This window comes from Bombina bombina, chromosome 1 (assembly GCF_027579735.1).
Source record: "Bombina bombina isolate aBomBom1 chromosome 1, aBomBom1.pri, whole genome shotgun sequence".
NCBI lineage: Eukaryota > Metazoa > Chordata > Amphibia > Anura > Bombinatoridae > Bombina > Bombina bombina.
The window spans coordinates 831741510-831759327 of record NC_069499.1 but is presented as its reverse complement, the minus strand read 5'-3'; the positions used below and the strand labels follow the sequence as shown (position 1 = coordinate 831759327).

Genomic DNA, 17818 nt, shown 5'->3' with positions numbered 1-17818 from the left:
ACAACTTGCCTAATAATTCTGCACTCCCTGTACTATTATATTGTACTGCATTTGTCTTACTTCACAAATGAGAAAAGCCCACAGTTGTAAAGTACCAGTTGATTGTTGCAACACAATTTCCTTATGGAGTATGAATATTCCATATGATTTAGCATTTTGCGGACCTGGTGAGCTTTTTTTATGAATATTGGCTAGTAATCTGATTTCCAGTATTGCTTATCTTGTTCTTATAAAGTGCTAAACTTGGTCTACTAGTACAAATCTACGAAAAAAGACATAACACCTCAACAATTTTTATTAAATATATGTGTAACTGCTAAGCATAGATCTACTTTCAACACTGCTGTTATGTTTTCTCACATCCCAGGGATAAGTATTTTTTGTGATTTTTGGCAATGGTTGGTTATATTCCAGTCTAAAACTGTCCATGCCTGGTTTTTCTTTGAGCTTTCAAATTTATAGATTTTCATAGTATTTACATTTTGTTCTTTTACAGATCTGCTGAAGCTCCCTGTACTTACTGTGGCCGAGAAATCAGTGATGGGGCCAAAATCATCTTGGAGCACCTTAATATTTATTGCCATGAATACTGTTTTAAGGTGATTAACTGCTCTTTCTTTTTTGGCTAAAATGTTCCTATAGCTTTCTGATCTAGCAGTAACAAATAAGGATGCTGCTGGCGCTGCTAAGGTGAGGTCACAGGTTGGAAGAGGATAGTCATAAGGGGGGGGGTAGAGAAATGGGAAATACAAATAGTCAGATACCAGTTTATGAATTGACTTTGGAAGTGGGTGGGAAATATATTTCACTCATAGAAGCTGAATGAAGTGGTTAGATGAAGTAGTTTTGTGGCAGCAGGAGTTGTAGAAATTATATTTGGAATATTGAAATCTCCCATAATGATTGTAGGGATGTCGCATGAAAACGTGAATAAAGAGGCATCACAATAGTCAAGTAATAGGAAAAGCTGACAGCATAGGCTTCAAAATAATAATAATGCACTGGAAAGTTTAGTGAGGGGACATTAGAGCACCTACACATAAACCCTTTCTCTCGAGCCTGTGAGTGTTGCTAAAATATGAACCACTATAGAAAAATGATGGAGGAAAAGAGGTATTTGAGGAACCAGGATTTTACAAAAGCTGGTGTATTCCATGATTCTTTGGTAAGAGAGTTATAATTGTCAGTTTATTATCTATGGATCACATGTTCCAAAGGACACAGACAAAAGCTGCAGTGGGACCACAGTTAATGTTTATGAAATTGTCTGGACTGTATCTTGGTAGGAGTTTTATGTAAAATGCTGGCAGATGTGCGCAGGGTTTAGAGAACTAGCACCAGTTGCTATTAAAGGAATCAAGGGGACTAATAACAGAGGAAAGTATGTTTTATAGTTTAGAATGTTAAAATCTAGGGAAGTTTCATGAGTTAGTCAGGATTCAAAAGGTCTTGGTATTATGAGGAGGCTCCACGGGGTCAATAGATACCAGCTTCATAAGTGGACTATAGTTTGCTTGGAGCTAGGTGAGCTAAATAGAGACTACATTGTAAAATTTGTTCCACTTAATGTGTTTCCAGTGACTTGATAATAGTATTATATTTATAGCAAAATTGCTAATTTAGGTTTATTTTTGTATTTCAAATAGCTGATATTGCTCACTTAAATAACCACTTATTTTTCTCAAGACACATTTAAATGGTTTGAGCCTGCAGGAAAACAGACCACTTTATAATATCTGTCACTCTCTACACAAAAGCCAATACTTAAGTGTTCAACTTTTTTTTATTATGGTTGATAGTGGGAATAAACTCATAGGGTTTGATTTATAATTGTGCGGGCGGACATCGATAAATGCTGGCAGCATACGCATTTCTTGTGAAATTTGCGGCCACTAGCAGGGGGTGTCACCTCAGAGGTGGCGGACGAGTTAAGGAGCAGCGGTCTTAAGACCACTGCTTCTTAACTTCAGTTTCAGGGGAACCTGAGACTACCGGGGAAGATTGCAGCATCCGCTGCTTGATAAATCTACCCCAAAGCATCAATTTCTAATACATTTAATTAATACCAAACAGTTGGTATAACAAGCCAAATGGAACACATTAAACATAAACATATACCAGTGTCCATTTAAGTAACTTAAAACACCTTGCTATTTTTATATAAAATGTTTAATTTAGTTGTGATTTTAGGTCTACTTCCTTGACTAACTCAATCACCTCTAAATCATACTCTTAGAACAAATCTTAAAACTATTCAGGCACGAGAGCTCTGACAACGGTTAGGTCTGTGTTGAGGAGGGTGGTGGGTACAAACTGGCTTATGAACCCAGAGAGGCAAATAAAATGAATAAAGAAGGCAGATTTACACCCTCTTATCACATAGAAGAAAATCTGTCAACACAAAGAAAATATTGGAGCTGGAGATAAAAGAGGAAGAAATAAAAATGTAAATCATATTTCCTTTACCTGTGTAATCTATCATTTATTAAAACTATGTTTTCCATTGCTGTGTCTAGGAGAAAGTATTTTAAGTGTATTATATTTTTCTATTTTTGGAAAAAAATGAATGCTTTGTTCTAAATAAATCTGTTTTTTTTTTTATAGAAGATGAGGTCTGTCATTGTCCTTGCAGATATAATTAATCTATTTTTTTTTTTTTAGTGTGGCATTTGTCACAAGCCTATGGGAGATTTGATCGACAGTCTGTTTATCCACCGGGATGTGGTCCACTGTGAAAGTTGCTATGAAAAGCTATTCTAGGTGAGTATCGGCCAAAATGATTCCACTCTTGTTAATGGTAATACATGAAACATAGTCAACAACAACTTTGAATGATTAGAAAGGGAATTTTGTTTTTCTGCTATTGCACTTATCAAATAAACTTTTATGATCAGGGTATGAGGGTTTGCTCCCTTTCCCCCAATGTAGGATATGGACAAGTAGCAAACTATCTTTAACCCCTTAATGACCAAAGCACTTTTCCATTTTCTGTCCGTTTGGGTCAAGGCTATTTTGACATTTTTTTGCGGTGTTTGTGTTTAGCTATAATTTTCCTCTTACTCATTTACTGTACCCACACATATTATATACCATTTTTCTCGCAATTAAATGGACTTTCTAAAGATACCATTATTTTCATCATATCTTATAATTTACTATAAAAAAATTAAAATATGAGGCAAAAATGGAAAAAAACACACTTTTTCTAACTTTGACCCCCAAAATCTGTTACACATCTACAACCACTAAAAAACACCCGTGCTAAATAGTTTCTACATTTTGTCCTGAGTTTAGAAATACCCAATGTTTACACGTTCTTTGCAAGTTATAGGGCAATAAATACAAGTAGCACTTTGCTATTTCCAAACCACTTTTTATCAAAATTAGCGCTAGTTACATTAGAACACTAATATCTTTCAGGAATCTCTGAATATCCATTGACATGTATATATATTTTTTTTAGAAGACAACCCAAAGTATTGATCTAGGCCCATTTTGGTATATTTCATGTCACCATTTCACCACCAAATGCGATCAAATAAAAAAAATTGTTCACTTTTTCACAATTTTTTAAAAACAACTTGTGCAATTATGTCATAAATGGATAATAATAAAGAACAAGAGGGGCGCCTCATGTGTGCATCAATATATCCATATATGTGAAATCAAAGAAAAAAAGCCAAATGGGTACTCACCACTGGCCCAAGTACTAGTAGGAGCTGGCTGGTATCTTCACGTGTACCAGCTAAGCCTCTCCAGGTGCAGAGTAGATAGTGCAGGGGGATCTTTGTCACAATATGTGCTGATGGATAGTCAGAAGCAGTGTATAAAACTGCTATAGAAGGTAATGAACCAAAGCTCTATCAATTGTAGATGCAGTGTTTCCTTTGTGGTAAGTTTTTTGTAATCCTCATTCCTCTAGATATTTAACACACATTTGGGATTTGGGACTGTTCTAAGTGCTTTTTATACAAACGATTTCTTGCGAAAAACTTTCTATATGTTTAGAGTGAGAGGTTAGGTGGTGACAGCTTGTGCAATTATAGCACAAATGGTTGTAAATGCTTCTCTGGGATCCCCTTTGTTCAGAAATAGCAGACATATATGGCTTTGGCATTGTTTTTTGGTAATTAGAAGGCCGCTAAATGCCACTGCGCACCACACGTGTATTATGCCCAGCAGTGAAGGAGTTAATTAGGGAGCTTGTAGAGTTAATTTTAGCTTTAGTGTAGTGTAGTAGACAACCCAAAGTATTGATCTAGGCCCATTTTGGTATATTTCATGCCACCATTTCCCCGCCAAATGCGATCAAATAAAAAAAATCCTTCACTTTTTCACAAACTTTTTCACAAACTTTAGGTTTCTCACTGAAATTATTTACAAACAGCTTGTGCAATTATGGCACAAAAGGTTGTAAATGCTTCTCTGGGCTCCCCTTTGTTCAGAAATAGCAGATATATATGGCTTTGACGCTGCTTTTTGGTAATTAGAAGGCCGCTTGTAGAGAGCTTGCAGAGTTAATTTTAGCTTTAGTGTAGAGATCAGCCTCCTACCTGACACATCACACCCCCTGATTCCTCCCAAACAGCTCTCTTCCCTCCCCCACCCCACAATTGTCCCCGCAATCTTAAGTACTGGCAGAAAGTCTGTCAGTACTAAAATAAAAGGTATCTTTTAATTATTTTTTATAGCATATTTACATATGCTGCTGTGTAGGATCCCCCCTTAGCCCCCAACCTCCCTGATCCCCCCCCCCAAACAGCTCTCTAACCCTCCCCCTCTACCTTATTGGGAGCCATCTTGGGTACTGACAGCTGTCTGCCAGTACCCAGTTTACAAAAAAAAAGATTTTTTTTTTGTAGTGTAGCTTCCCCCCCCCAAAGACCAACCCCCCACCTCCTCTCAGATCTCTTAGATCCTTTTTATATTTATTCCCTCCCCCCTCTCTCCCACTTTTCTCAAAACATTTTTCTGTAGTGTAGCGGTTCCCACCCGCTCCATGCACGCATGCGTCCGTGCGCGCCCCCGGCTTCCCCGCCCACGATCCCACCCCCCTCTTCAGCCTAGAAGCCATCGATGGCTGCCCACCCGCCTCCCACATCGGCTCCCACCCACCAACGATTGCGGCCATCGATGTCCGATGCAGAGAAGGGCACAGAGTGGCTCTCTCTGCATCGGATGGCCAAGTATGGTTATTGCAGGATGCCTCGATATCAAGGCATCACTGCAATAACCGGAAAGCGGCTGGAAGCGATCAGGATCGCTTCCACCACTTTCCAAGACCGACGACGTGCAGGGTACGTCCATCGGTCGTTAACTGTATTTTTTTGGAGGACATACCCTGCACGTCGTTGGTCGTTAAGGGGTTAAAGGACCACTCAATGCAGTAGAATTGCATAATTAACAAGTGCATAATAAAAAGACAATGATTTATCACCTACTCTGAACTTCAAATAAGTAGTAGATTTGTTTCTGACAAATTAATTTTTTCTCCCATTTTCCGGCCCCCTGTATCATGTGACAGACATCAGCCAATCACAGTCTAGCATACCTGTTCCACAGAAAGTGTGAATATAAAAAGAATTTGCTAAGGGAAGTAAATTGGAACGTGTCTTAAAATTGCTGCTCTTTCTTAATCATAAAAGTTTATTTTGACTTGAGTGTCCCTTTAAGTATTTGTTAAGCACAAACATGCGTTATCTGTTCAATATTTAATCTGAACAGCTTTGGCTTTAACTGTTTCAGGCCAAATTGTATTTTTTAACATATTTAGTTGCGGCAGTTTCATTTGCACTCTAGAAGGTTTTTGTGTTTAACGTTCCTTTATGTACAGTGGTTTGAAACTGTTTTATGGATCCTAAATATATGAACTGAAGTGACAAACAACATATAAATTTAAAAAGTGCTTGTATTTTATGATAATTATTATATTCTAGATTACAAGTAGGGCACTAAAGTTATCTAATTTGCACGTTTTAAGTTAACAGGTGCGCTCAAGCACAAACAAAATTTGTGCTTGGTGAGTTAGCATGACTGAAGATTTAACGTAAAGTGTAAGAAATAAAAAAAATGTGCACCAAACACAATGTAAATACATTGAAATCAAGTGTAACACTCATATATACACTTTCTAACAAAATTATTCATATGAATATCAATTCAAATTTTTATAAGGGTTTTAAAAAGGATAACTGTCTTTCTTACATATCTTCCTGGATGTCCTCTCACTACCTCAAGCTAAATCTCCCCAAAACTGAGCTCCTTATTTTCCCCCCTTCTTCCAAAATCTCCACCCCCAATCTCTCTCTAACTGTCCACAACTCCATCATTACCCCTACCCCGCATGCCCAAAGTCTTGCGGTCACACTTGACTCAGATCTTTCTTTCACGCCTCACATTCAGTTCTTGGCTAAATCCTGCTGCTTTCACCTTAAAAACATCTCTAAAATTAGACATTTCCTTACACAAGACACAACTAAGATTTTAATCCACTCTCTCATCCTTTCCTGCCTTGGTTACTGCAACTTAGTCTTCTCTGGTCCCCCCAGAAGCCGCCCAGCTCCTTTACAATTTTGCATCCAGGATTAAACACAAAATTCTCACTCTGACATACAAAGCCCTCAACTGCACTGCTCCGCCCTATATCTCAGACCTTGGGGCCTATCTATCAAGCTCTGAATGGAGCTTGACGCCCCGTGTTTCTGGCAAGCCTGCAGGCACCCCAGAAACACCAGTTTTTAGACCGCTGCTCCATAACCCTGTCCGCCTGCTCTGATGAGGCGGACAGGAATCACCGGAATTCAACCCGATCAAGTACGATCGGGTTGATTGACACCCCCCTGCTGGTGGCCGATTGGCCGCAAGTCTGCAGGGGGCGGTGTTGCACCAGCAGCTCACAAGAGCTGCTGATGCAATGCTGAATAAGGAGAGCGTATTGCTCTCCGCATTCAACGATGTCTGTCGGATCAGGTCCGACAGACATATGATAAATAGGCCTCTATGTCTCCAGATACTCTCCCTCCCGTCCCCTTGGTTCTGCTCATGACCTCCTACTCTCCTCCTCTCTTTTTACCTCCTCACAATTCTGTTTACAGGACTTCTCCAGATTGACATCAATGTTGTGGAACTCTCTACCTCACTCCACAAGACTCTTCCCTAGTTTTGAAAGCTTCAAGCGCTCCCTAAAGACTCCTACTGTTCAGGGATGCATACAACACACACACACACACACACACATATATATATATATATATATATATATATATATATATATATATATATATATATATATATATATATATATATATATATATACACTTTAGAGCCCTTTCTAGTTAAATACCTAAAAAATCATTTAAAATCAATTTTAATATTTTAGAATGTGTTTTACTATGTTTTCAATGTAAATATTTTATATTCCAATGTTCTTCACTTAGAAGGAAATGTTCTTAGTACTTTAAAATACATATTTCTATATCTATCTGTATACATTATCTCACAAAAGTGAGTACACCCCTCACATTTTTGTAAATATTTTATCTTTTCATGTGGCAACACTGAAGAAATTACACTTTGCTACAATGTAAAGTAGTGAGTGTACAGCCTGTATAACAGTGTACATTTGCTGTCCCCTCGAAATAACTCAACACACAGCCATTAATGTCTAAACCGTTGGCAACAAAAGTGAGTACACCCCTAAGTAGAAATGTCCAAATTGGGCCCATTTAGCCATTTCCCTCCCCGGTGTCATGTGATTTATTAGTGTTACAAGGTCTCAGGTGTGAATGGGGAGCAGGTGTGTTAAATTTGGTGTTATCTCTCTCACACTCTCTCATACTGGTCCCTGAAAGTTCAACATGGCACCTCATGGCAAAGAACTATCTGAGGATCTGAAAATAATTGTTGCTCTACATAAAGATGGCCTAGGCTATAAGAAGATTGCAAAGACCCCGAAACTGAGCTGCAGCACGGTGGGCAAGACCATACAGCGGTTTCACAGGACAGGTTCCACTCAGAACAGGCCTAGCCATGGTCAACCAAAGAAGTTGAGCGCACATGCTCAGCATCATATCCAGAGGTTGTCTTTGGGAAATAGTTGTATGAGTGCTGCCAGCATTGCTGCAGAGGTTGAAGGGGTGGGGGGTCAGCCTGTCAGTGCTCAGACCATATGCTGCACACTGCATCAAATTAGTCTGCATGGCTGTCATCCCAGAAGGAAGCCTCTTCTAAATATGATGCACAAGAAAGCTGCAGTTTGTCATGCAGACTAAGGACATGGATTACTGGAATCATGTCTTGTGGTCCGATATAAACTTATTTGGTTCAGATGGTGTCAAGCGTGTGTGGTGGCAACCAGGTGAGGAGTTTAAAGACAAGTGTGTTTTGCCTACAGTCAAGCATGGTGGTGGGAGTGTCATGGTCTGGCCCTGCATGAGTGCTGCCGGCACTGGGGAGCTACAGTTCATTGAGGGAACCATGAATGCCAACATGTACTGTGACATACTGAAGCAGAGCATGATCCCCTCCCTTCGGAGACTAGGCCTCAGGGGTGTATTCCAACATTATAACGACCCCAAACACACCTCCAAGACGACCACTGCCTTGCTAAAGAAGCTGAGGGTAAAGGTGATGGACTGGCCAAGCATGTCTCCAGACCTAAACCCTATTGAGCATCTATGGGGCATCCTCAAACGGAAGGTGAGGGAGCACAAGGTCTCTAACATCCACCAGCTCTGTGATGTTGTCATGGAGTTGTGGAAGAGGACTCAAGTGGCAACCTGTGAAGCTCTGGTGAACTCCATGCCCAAGAGGGTTAAGGCAGTGCTGGAAAATAATGGTGGCCACACAAAATATTGACACTTGTGGGCCCAATTTGGACATTTCCACTTTGAGGTGTACTCACTTTTGTTGCCAACGGTTTAGACATTAATGGCTGTGTGTTGAGTTGTTTTGAGGGGAAAGCAAGTTTAAATTACACTGTTATGCAGGCTGTACACTCACTAATTTCTTCAGTGTTGTCACATGAAAAGATATAATAATATATTTACAAAAATGTGGGTGGTGTTCTCACTTTTATGAGATACTGTGTGTGTATGTGTATATATATATATATATATACACACCTATATATATCTATATATACACCTATATATATATATATGTATATATATATATATATATATACACCTATATATTCATATAGAGATATATTGGTATAGATATATATTTTACATCCTCTATTGGATATTTCTGTTTATTTCCCATTCCCATCAATGAGCAATATAAACAGAATTTAAATTATACTTACTCCAATCTCCATACGTTGATTTAATGCCCTAAGAAGATCCATAATCTATCTTTTTTGGAAGCAGAAATAGTCATGAATAACACCTGATTATGCATTACTGAGATGGAACCCTTAAAGCTTTAGCATTAAGAAGAAATAAAAGATAATCAAAAAATAGTATCATCTACTATACAGAATATGCAGGTGTCAGATACTTAATTAAGTGATTTTAAATCACTTAATTAAGCACACTTAAAGGGACACTGCAATTCGTTTTTTATATATTACATAGCAGTACTTAATGTTAAATTTTAACATTTAGACTGAAATGAATACAGCAGTATCAGCTGTGTGTAAGCCAATGAGTACAATGTATTAGTCTCAGTATAAAGGTAAACAACTATTAAAATTCCTTTCAGACACAAAAAAGAACAATAATTGTGTACCTGTTGTAGGAATATAAAAGCATATATCTGAAATAGGCACACCCTCTTGCAACCTAAAACAGAAGGTGGACTGGGAGTACCTGATCTCCAAGTATATTACAACGCTGCTAGGTTAGCCCAAACAGCACTCCTACATAACTCTGATAGTGAACTAGCCTGGGTCCAGTTAGAGAGAGACATATTAAATCTTAACCCAGTCTATCAGATGTTCTGGACACTTAAAAAAGACAGACCAGGTTCCTGGACAAAATGTACTTCACTAGGACACACCCTGAGACTATGGGATAAGCTACAAAAAAGATATAATTTGATTCCGGAAGGTTCCCTTCTCACACCGCTGTCCATATTCCCAGACCACCATAATACCCAAACTAATACAATATGGGCCAACAAAAGCTTATACAGAATTGCTGACATACTACGAAATTCTGAGATCATTTCGTTCCAGCAATATAACGACCTCCTGCCTTCCACACTGCATTCCTGGTTTCATTATTTCCAACTTAAAAATAGGATAGATGAAGTCCGTAGACTAAGAGTCTCGAACACTCCCACACTATTTGAGAAATTCTGTCAATCCGACTCCAGAATCAGGGGTACAATTTCTAGTCTTTATAGGTTTTTGTCTGTTGGACGATACCCTGAGAAGTTATACTTTATCAAAAAGTGGGAAAGCGAGGTTAACTTCGATAGGGATATAACAGAGTGGGTGGCCACAATTCAGAAAGGCCTAGCGTGCTCCGTTAGCGCAAACTTAAAGGAAAACTATATTAAAGTGATATATAGATGGTATAATTACCCTAGTAGGTTTAAATTACTGTCAGCTGGAGTCTGACACGGCTAGAATATCTCAGTGTTACCAGGGCTGCCAGATTGAGGGTACCTACATTCATATGTGGTGGGATTGCCACGAAAGCAATAAAATTTGGGACGCCACCTCTGAGCTACTAAGTAATATCTTTAATAGAAGGATCAAACTAAATATGGAACAGGTCCTACTACATTTCCCTATTGAGGGACTACACAGACAATTATTAAAATTAGTAGGTATAATATGTACTGCGGCTAGGACAGTGATGGCTAAATATTGGAAAACATCAGTCCCCCACTACGATGTTATCCTAAACAAAATGAGATACTATTACCAAATGGAGAACATTGCATCGTCCCTATTAGACAAGAGACAAGTGTTTCTAAAAGTTTGGGAGGAATGGATAGTCTGTTGAAATAAAATTGGTAATTGTTTTACTTACCTGGACTTGTGGATCCTTGCAGCGGTTAGCCGGAACTTCTGTGTACTTACAAGACTGTTAGGATGCAAACGAGAAGATCCATGGAAGCTAGGGCCTGATAGGATGTTGGACTTAATTAATAGAAATTCCTGCGAGTGCTCAATCTTTTTCTTTCTTTTTCTTTCTCTCTCTTTCTTTCTTTCTCTTTCTCTCCTCTTTAAGATAGGCACTCTTATTATTCTTTCTTTCTACTCTGGTGTCATGAGTCCTATCTGTAATACAGGAAGTCTTCCTTTAATCTAACATAAGGAGATAGAAGGACTAAACTATGTTGTCCTCGTATGCAAGCAAGATATCCTTTAACGCTACCTTACATACTGTGTTTCATGCGCTATTATTTTGTATTGTTATGTGTTGTGATGCATATATTGTTTTTATTTTGCTGGTGGAGTTGGGAGACTTCAATAAATAAAAAAAAATTTCATCTAAAAGCATATATCTGTAGCATACCATTTAAAGAAAAACTTGTCTTCTTTAGCCTTAAAGGGACATGACACCCAATAATTTCATGATTCAGATAGAGAATGCAATTTTAAACAACATTCCAATTTACTTCTATTATTTAATTTGCTTCATTCTTCAGATATCAGTTTTTGAAGAAATAGCAATGTACATTCAGCAGCTACTGAGTGTATTTAGATATGCATTTCAACAAAGGATATCAAGAGAATGAAGCAAATTAGATAATAGAAGTAAATTGTAAAGTTGTTTAAAATGTCATGCTCTTTCTGAATCATGAAAGAAAAAAAATTAGGTTTCATGTCCCTTTAACTCTGTGCATGAATGCAAAGCTGTTTACCTCTGAGTATAATGAGCACCTGATTTGTGCGCATGCATCATTCAGGAGCCTTAGTAAGAGGCACAAATATGCATGGTGCATGTATACCCTGTGTAAAACTTTCTAATGTCTAAATTAAAGGGACATAATACTCATATGCTAAATCACTTGAAACTGATGCAGTATAACTGTAAAAAGCTGACAGGAAAATATCACCTGAGCATCTCTATGTAAAAAGGAAGATATTTTACCTCACAATTTCCTCAGCTCAGCAGAGTAAGTTCTGTTTAAAAAGTTATACTCAGCTGCTCCCAGCTGCAGGTAAACAAAAAAAAAATGAAGAAATGAACAGCAGCCAATCAGCATCAGCAGTGCTGAGGTCATGAACTCTTTTACTGTGATCTCATGAGATTTCACTTAACTCTCATGAGATTTAATTGTAAACTTCCCTAATCTGTATAGAGAAATAATATGAGAGTGCACAAGGCTCATCCTTTCAGCTGTCCCAGGACAGACACACTAATATGCTGCTTAGAAATCCTTTACAATGGGAGGTGGCTACTGAGTAGCTTTTGAGGTAAAATATTTTTCTTTTTTACATAGAGATGTTCAGGTGATATTTTCTAGTCAGCTTTTTACAGCTATGCTGCATCACTTTCAAGTGTTTAAACATTTGGGTATTATGGCCCTTTAAAAAATAAAAGCTAAAGATCCTATTTCTCCTGTTAAGTGTAGTCAGTCCACGGGTCATCCATTACTTATGGGATTATAACTCCTCCCTAACAGGAAGTGCAACCCGTGGACTGACTACACTACAGGAGAAATGAATTTATCAGGTAAGCATAAATTATATTTTTTAGCAACATTTATAATGAATGTTTCTTGAAGTAGAATAGAATTTCATATGCCTTTTAAATTTGACTATTGTTTACAATACTACCTGGTTATAGAATACAATAATATTACTGGCTGCACATTCCTGGCCTATATATACACACACTATATATATCTATATATATCTTTGTGTAGTTTAGCAAATGGAGAGCACTCTCACTTCAAAACCAACTTGCCAGGGTGCAAACAGGAGACAAATAACAAAAGACAATGGCTTGCACTCACTGGTCTTTTAAAAATATGTGGTGCAGATTCACAGCCAATCGGCCGCTAGCTGGGGGTGTCAATCAGCCCGATCGTATAGGATCGGGCGGATTGAAGACTGCAGCCTCAGAGACAGCAGACAAGTTATGGAGCAGCAGTCTTTAGACCGCTGCTTCATAACTACTGTTTCCGGCGAGCCTGAAGGCTTGTATGGAAACAGGGGCATCAAGCTCCATTCGGAGCTTGCTAATTCCGCCCCTGGAATCATTGTTGGCCAGTTAGGTACTCTCCAGCACTTTTGTCTTAAACCATTTCTGGGTGCTTTTTGACGTGTGCTTTGGGTCATTGTCCTGCTGTAAGACCTATGATCTCGGACAGAGACCCAACTTTCTGACACTGGGCCCTACATTGCACCACAGAATTCTTTGGTAGTGTTAAGATTTCATAATGCCATGCACACAGTCAAGACATCCAATGCCTGAAGCAGCAAAGAAACCCCAAAACATCAGTGAACCTCCACCATGTTTGACTGTAGGGACCGTATTATTTTCTTTAAAAGACTCATTTATTTTTCTAAAAACAGAAGAAGGATGGGCTTTACCAAAAAGCTGTAATTTTGTTTCGTCTGTCCACATCACATTCTCCCAAAAGGATTCCTCAAATAAGTTTTGGCAAACTCCAATCTGGCTTTTTATGTTTCTGTGTCAGCAGTGGGGTCCTCCTGGGTCTCCTACAACGTATAGTGAGAGCTGACACATTTGTACCCTGTGTCTGAAGGTCGGCTTGAATTAGTCTGGAAGTTAATGAAGGTTCTTTATCCACCATTCAAACAATCCTTTGTTGCAATTTTTTATAAATTTTCCTTTCGTCCATGTCCAGGGAGATTAGTTACAGTGCCATGGGCTGTAAACCTTTTGACAATGTTGCGCACAGTGGACACAGGAACATTAAGATCTCTGGAGATGGACTTGTAACCTTGAGATTGTCCATGCTTTTCCACAATTTTTGTTCTCAAATCCTCAGATAATTCTTTGCTGCTCTTTCTCTTGTCCATGCTTAGTGTGGCACAGAGACACACAACAGAAAGGTTGAGTAAATTTTTCACCATTTTAACTGGTTGCCAGTGTGATTTCTATATTGTCAGCAATTGATACAGGTAAGGGAGCATCACAAACAGATCTGAAGGGGCGGCATTGCACAAGCAGTTCACAAGTACTGCTTGTGCAATGATAAATGTTGACAGTGTATGCTGTTGGCATTTATCAATGTGCGGCGGATATGATACAGCTCCATGGAATGCAATTATTTCTTACAATTTTGAGAAGGTGCCAATAATTTTGTCCAGTCCATTTTTGGAGTCTTGCTTGGAATATGTCGGATTTAGCTTTAGTTTCTCCACTTTTTTGTGTCATACCAATACAAACAAAGGAAATAAACATGAGAATGTCTAAACATTTGTAATTGCAACAATTTCCTGGGCAAAGTGGTGCATTATCTGACAGAAATGCAGGGGTGCCAAAAAATTTGTTATATGCAAATAGTGAAAGACAGCACCTCTCTTTTCCTTTCTGGGGCACAGGAAAGGGTTAGCCAAACCCCAATATGTATTCAAAATAAGTAGTTTTCCAGCCTCCAGTTAAATTTAAAAGACCTTTATTAATTTCTTACAGGGTCCATCATATCAACCAACAACGTTTCAAACCTATTCCAGGTTCTTAATCATGTCATGTCATTCCAGATTAAGAACCTGGAATAGGTTTGAAACGTTGTTGGTTGATATGATGGACCCTGTAAGAAATTAATAAAGGTCTTTTAAATTTAACTGGAGGCTGGGAAACTACTTATTTTGTGCCAAAAAATTTGGCCATGACTGAATGTATATATACATACATACATACACATACTTTTACAGTATCTATACAGCACAACAAATTATGAATATTTGTATATGTCTATTAGGCAATAAACAGCATAGATATACTAAGGAGTATTCTTATTTATATTATAATTACATGGGCAAATGGGCCACTGATTGGCTCAGATCACCTCAAGCCTTTACCTAAAGTAAATTGGTATGACAAGCTAGCATCAATATGTTATATATATATAATTATTTTTATTTTTTTCCCCAGGTTTGGAGGAAAAACAGGATGGTGAAGCTGAAGCTATTATGAGTTAAAGTATTTTACTTCTACTTAATCACTATCACATGATATTGATTGTTGTAAATTATCCTAAAGATGTGATTGATAAATGTTCATAATGAAACTGAGCTTCTTTATCAAAATACATTGTCTGCAGAACAAACACAAAGTCATATAATTTTGCATGCTAAGGTGCATATACTATATGCTACATATATTATCCAGCTTTCTGAAAGCAGTGGGAATTTTTACCATAAACCATTATAATAGCAGCACATAACCCCTAAAGGATAAAGGATTCTTCATTTAGATCCAAGATACTAAGCTATTAATATCCATGTATACTGGTATTACCATGGACAAAGCCATAAATGTAATTGGTACCTATAATATCATTGGTTTAAGCATTGCATGCATTAAGGTAGATGCCTTTGGATGTATTTATTTATTTAATTATACATTTACTGATGCCAATATAATGAGTGCCTTATTTATAACCCTCAAACACTTTGCACCACAAATCAAGGAACGTTTTAAAACTAACGTTTACATTTATAATCATTATTTCAATTGCTTTGGCCTTTATGATTTTTGTTAGTTAGTTAAATATTCTTCCAAAAAAGTGTGGTTATTACGCAGTGAGGTTTTCATTTTACATTATATTATGTAATCTATGCAGTTGGAAATCTGAAAATAGGCTATGAGCTAACTGATTAATTGATATCACATTGTATTGTGCTGCCCAGTTTTCTGCTGATTTTAAAGGGACATTATACACTCAATTTTTCTTTCCATAAATGTTTTGTAGATGATCCATTTATATAGCCCATACAAGGTTTTTTTAAAAAAAATGTATAGTTTTGCTTATTTTTAAATTACTTTGCTCTGATTTTCAGACTCCCAACCAAGCCCCAAAGTTTTAGGAGAATACCGAGGTATTCCTACTCCAGCTTGCTCCTGTTTGTTTAAAGGGTCTTTTCATATACAGGGGAGGGGGAGTGTCTGTTATTTCCCACTTAAAGTGGGTGTTCTAGTAACCTTTTAAACAGAGCTAAACTGGAAGCTTCTAAGTAAGTTTTTAAATGGTTTTATACTGGATTTTTGTATCAGTATCTGTGCATATTATTCTTTATAGTAGTGTCTATTACATGCAGTTACATGAAAATTGGTGTATACTGTCCCTTTAATGTTGTGCTTATTAGGAAGCTGGAAGTGGATTCATGCAAATTATTATGATTCACTAATTGTCATCTCCTTGAAATGCAGTTAAAAACAAATACTCATGATGAAGGTGTGTGTTACCCAGGTTTTTGCCGGAGTGGGGGATTCTGCACAAGGTGTACACTTGCTAAGCAGTTAAAATCCAACAGTGAAAAACATGTCCTAATATAATGCACTTACGTGGCACCATTACCAATATATCTTACACAAAGTAACTAGAAATTAGATTGTAGTCTTTGAAGAAGAGGTGTTATATAGTCAAAGAGACAAATTACAATGTGATTAAAAAAGACATGTAGAAGACCTAGTTCCATAAGCATGCATCAAAAATAAACTTTTACTGATCTAAATGATATATTCTGTGTACTATGTAATTTGCCCAAGTATTAAATAAAACTCCATTTTTTCATAGCTGCACATTATATAATCTTACAATAGTAATTAACTGACACTGACAGATGGATTGCGAACATTTAAAATGTGCTAATAACTTGCTTCAAAATGTCACCTTATCTTCTTAATTGTAATATATAGATTGTTAAGTCAGCTTTACAACAAGAATGTTTATTTTAAGTGCTACAGACTCTGCAAGTCTATGTAATTAACTCCTGCAAAGTGGTTAAACACATAGTTAAAGAGCTGCTTAGAAGATGCAGAGAACTGCTGGCCCCAAGCACACACAAGCACTGAATCAAACAGCAGTAGCATAAACCAGCTGCCTTTGCAACGGTTAAACACCTAATCTAGACTTTCCAGGATCAGTATTTCTAAAATTGCATGAACAAATTAGAGCATGCATTTGTTTGCAATGCAATGTTCAGTTAAGTTTGTTATATAATGCTTAACAGGAAGGAACGCTACAGTATTTTGTTACACTGTGTTACTGTTGTGAAACAGTGAGGGCAAGTTCTAATCATTGGATCAATATGCAGCAAGAGATCACTAATAACATCTTACAAAGAATAACTGGAATATAAACAATATAACAATGCAGTTCTATCTCTACTGTTACAAAACAATTGTATCAATAAATATTAAACTATTAAATGTTCCAATTCATACGTCAATGTTATTTGAAAGCATATTATATTGGGGATATAGGGATAAATATTGTAATATATCCAGATGGTATCGTTTTACCGTATTATGCTTTACTATGTTAAGGTTGTCATCCTCATTCATATTCTTTATGACTGTATCTTGCTATATTACAAGAAAACTATTAAAGTATTATTTTAAATGATGTGCATTATTTATTGGAGTTGGTTTTATTGCCATAACTATGTGTATAAACTGAAATCACAAACTAATTTTCTTACAACTTAAATGTTTAGTGAATATAGTGACAAAAATAAGTAGCAATAAACTATAACGAGATAATGATCCATAAGATCTATTGGGCTTTAGAGATATTTAGCTTCCTGTTAAAAGCAAAATATCCTTCTGTCAGAGTATTGGTCCCTACACAAAAAGAAGAAATGTTATTTGAACACCAACTATATAGCATAAATGTATTATACAATGATCACTAGAGATTTTCACAAATGTATTTG

The 17818-nt window shown here is 37.2% G+C and overlaps 1 protein-coding gene across 4 annotated transcripts in view; it reads left to right on the top strand.

The window, feature by feature from the left end:
• Nucleotides 1-17508, top strand: part of ZNF185 (zinc finger protein 185 with LIM domain) — a 334258-nt gene extending 316750 nt beyond the window's left edge. For all 4 annotated transcript variants that reach the window (XM_053699442.1, XM_053699440.1, XM_053699441.1 and 1 more), the window contains 3 exons: nucleotides 497-599; nucleotides 2662-2760; nucleotides 15033-17508. In XM_053699442.1, the coding sequence (XP_053555417.1) occupies nucleotides 497-599; nucleotides 2662-2760 (202 nt within the window). In that variant the 3' untranslated portion in view covers nucleotides 15033-17508. The remainder of the gene's footprint in view (nucleotides 1-496; nucleotides 600-2661; nucleotides 2761-15032) is intronic.
• Nucleotides 17509-17818: the final 310 nt, after the last annotated feature.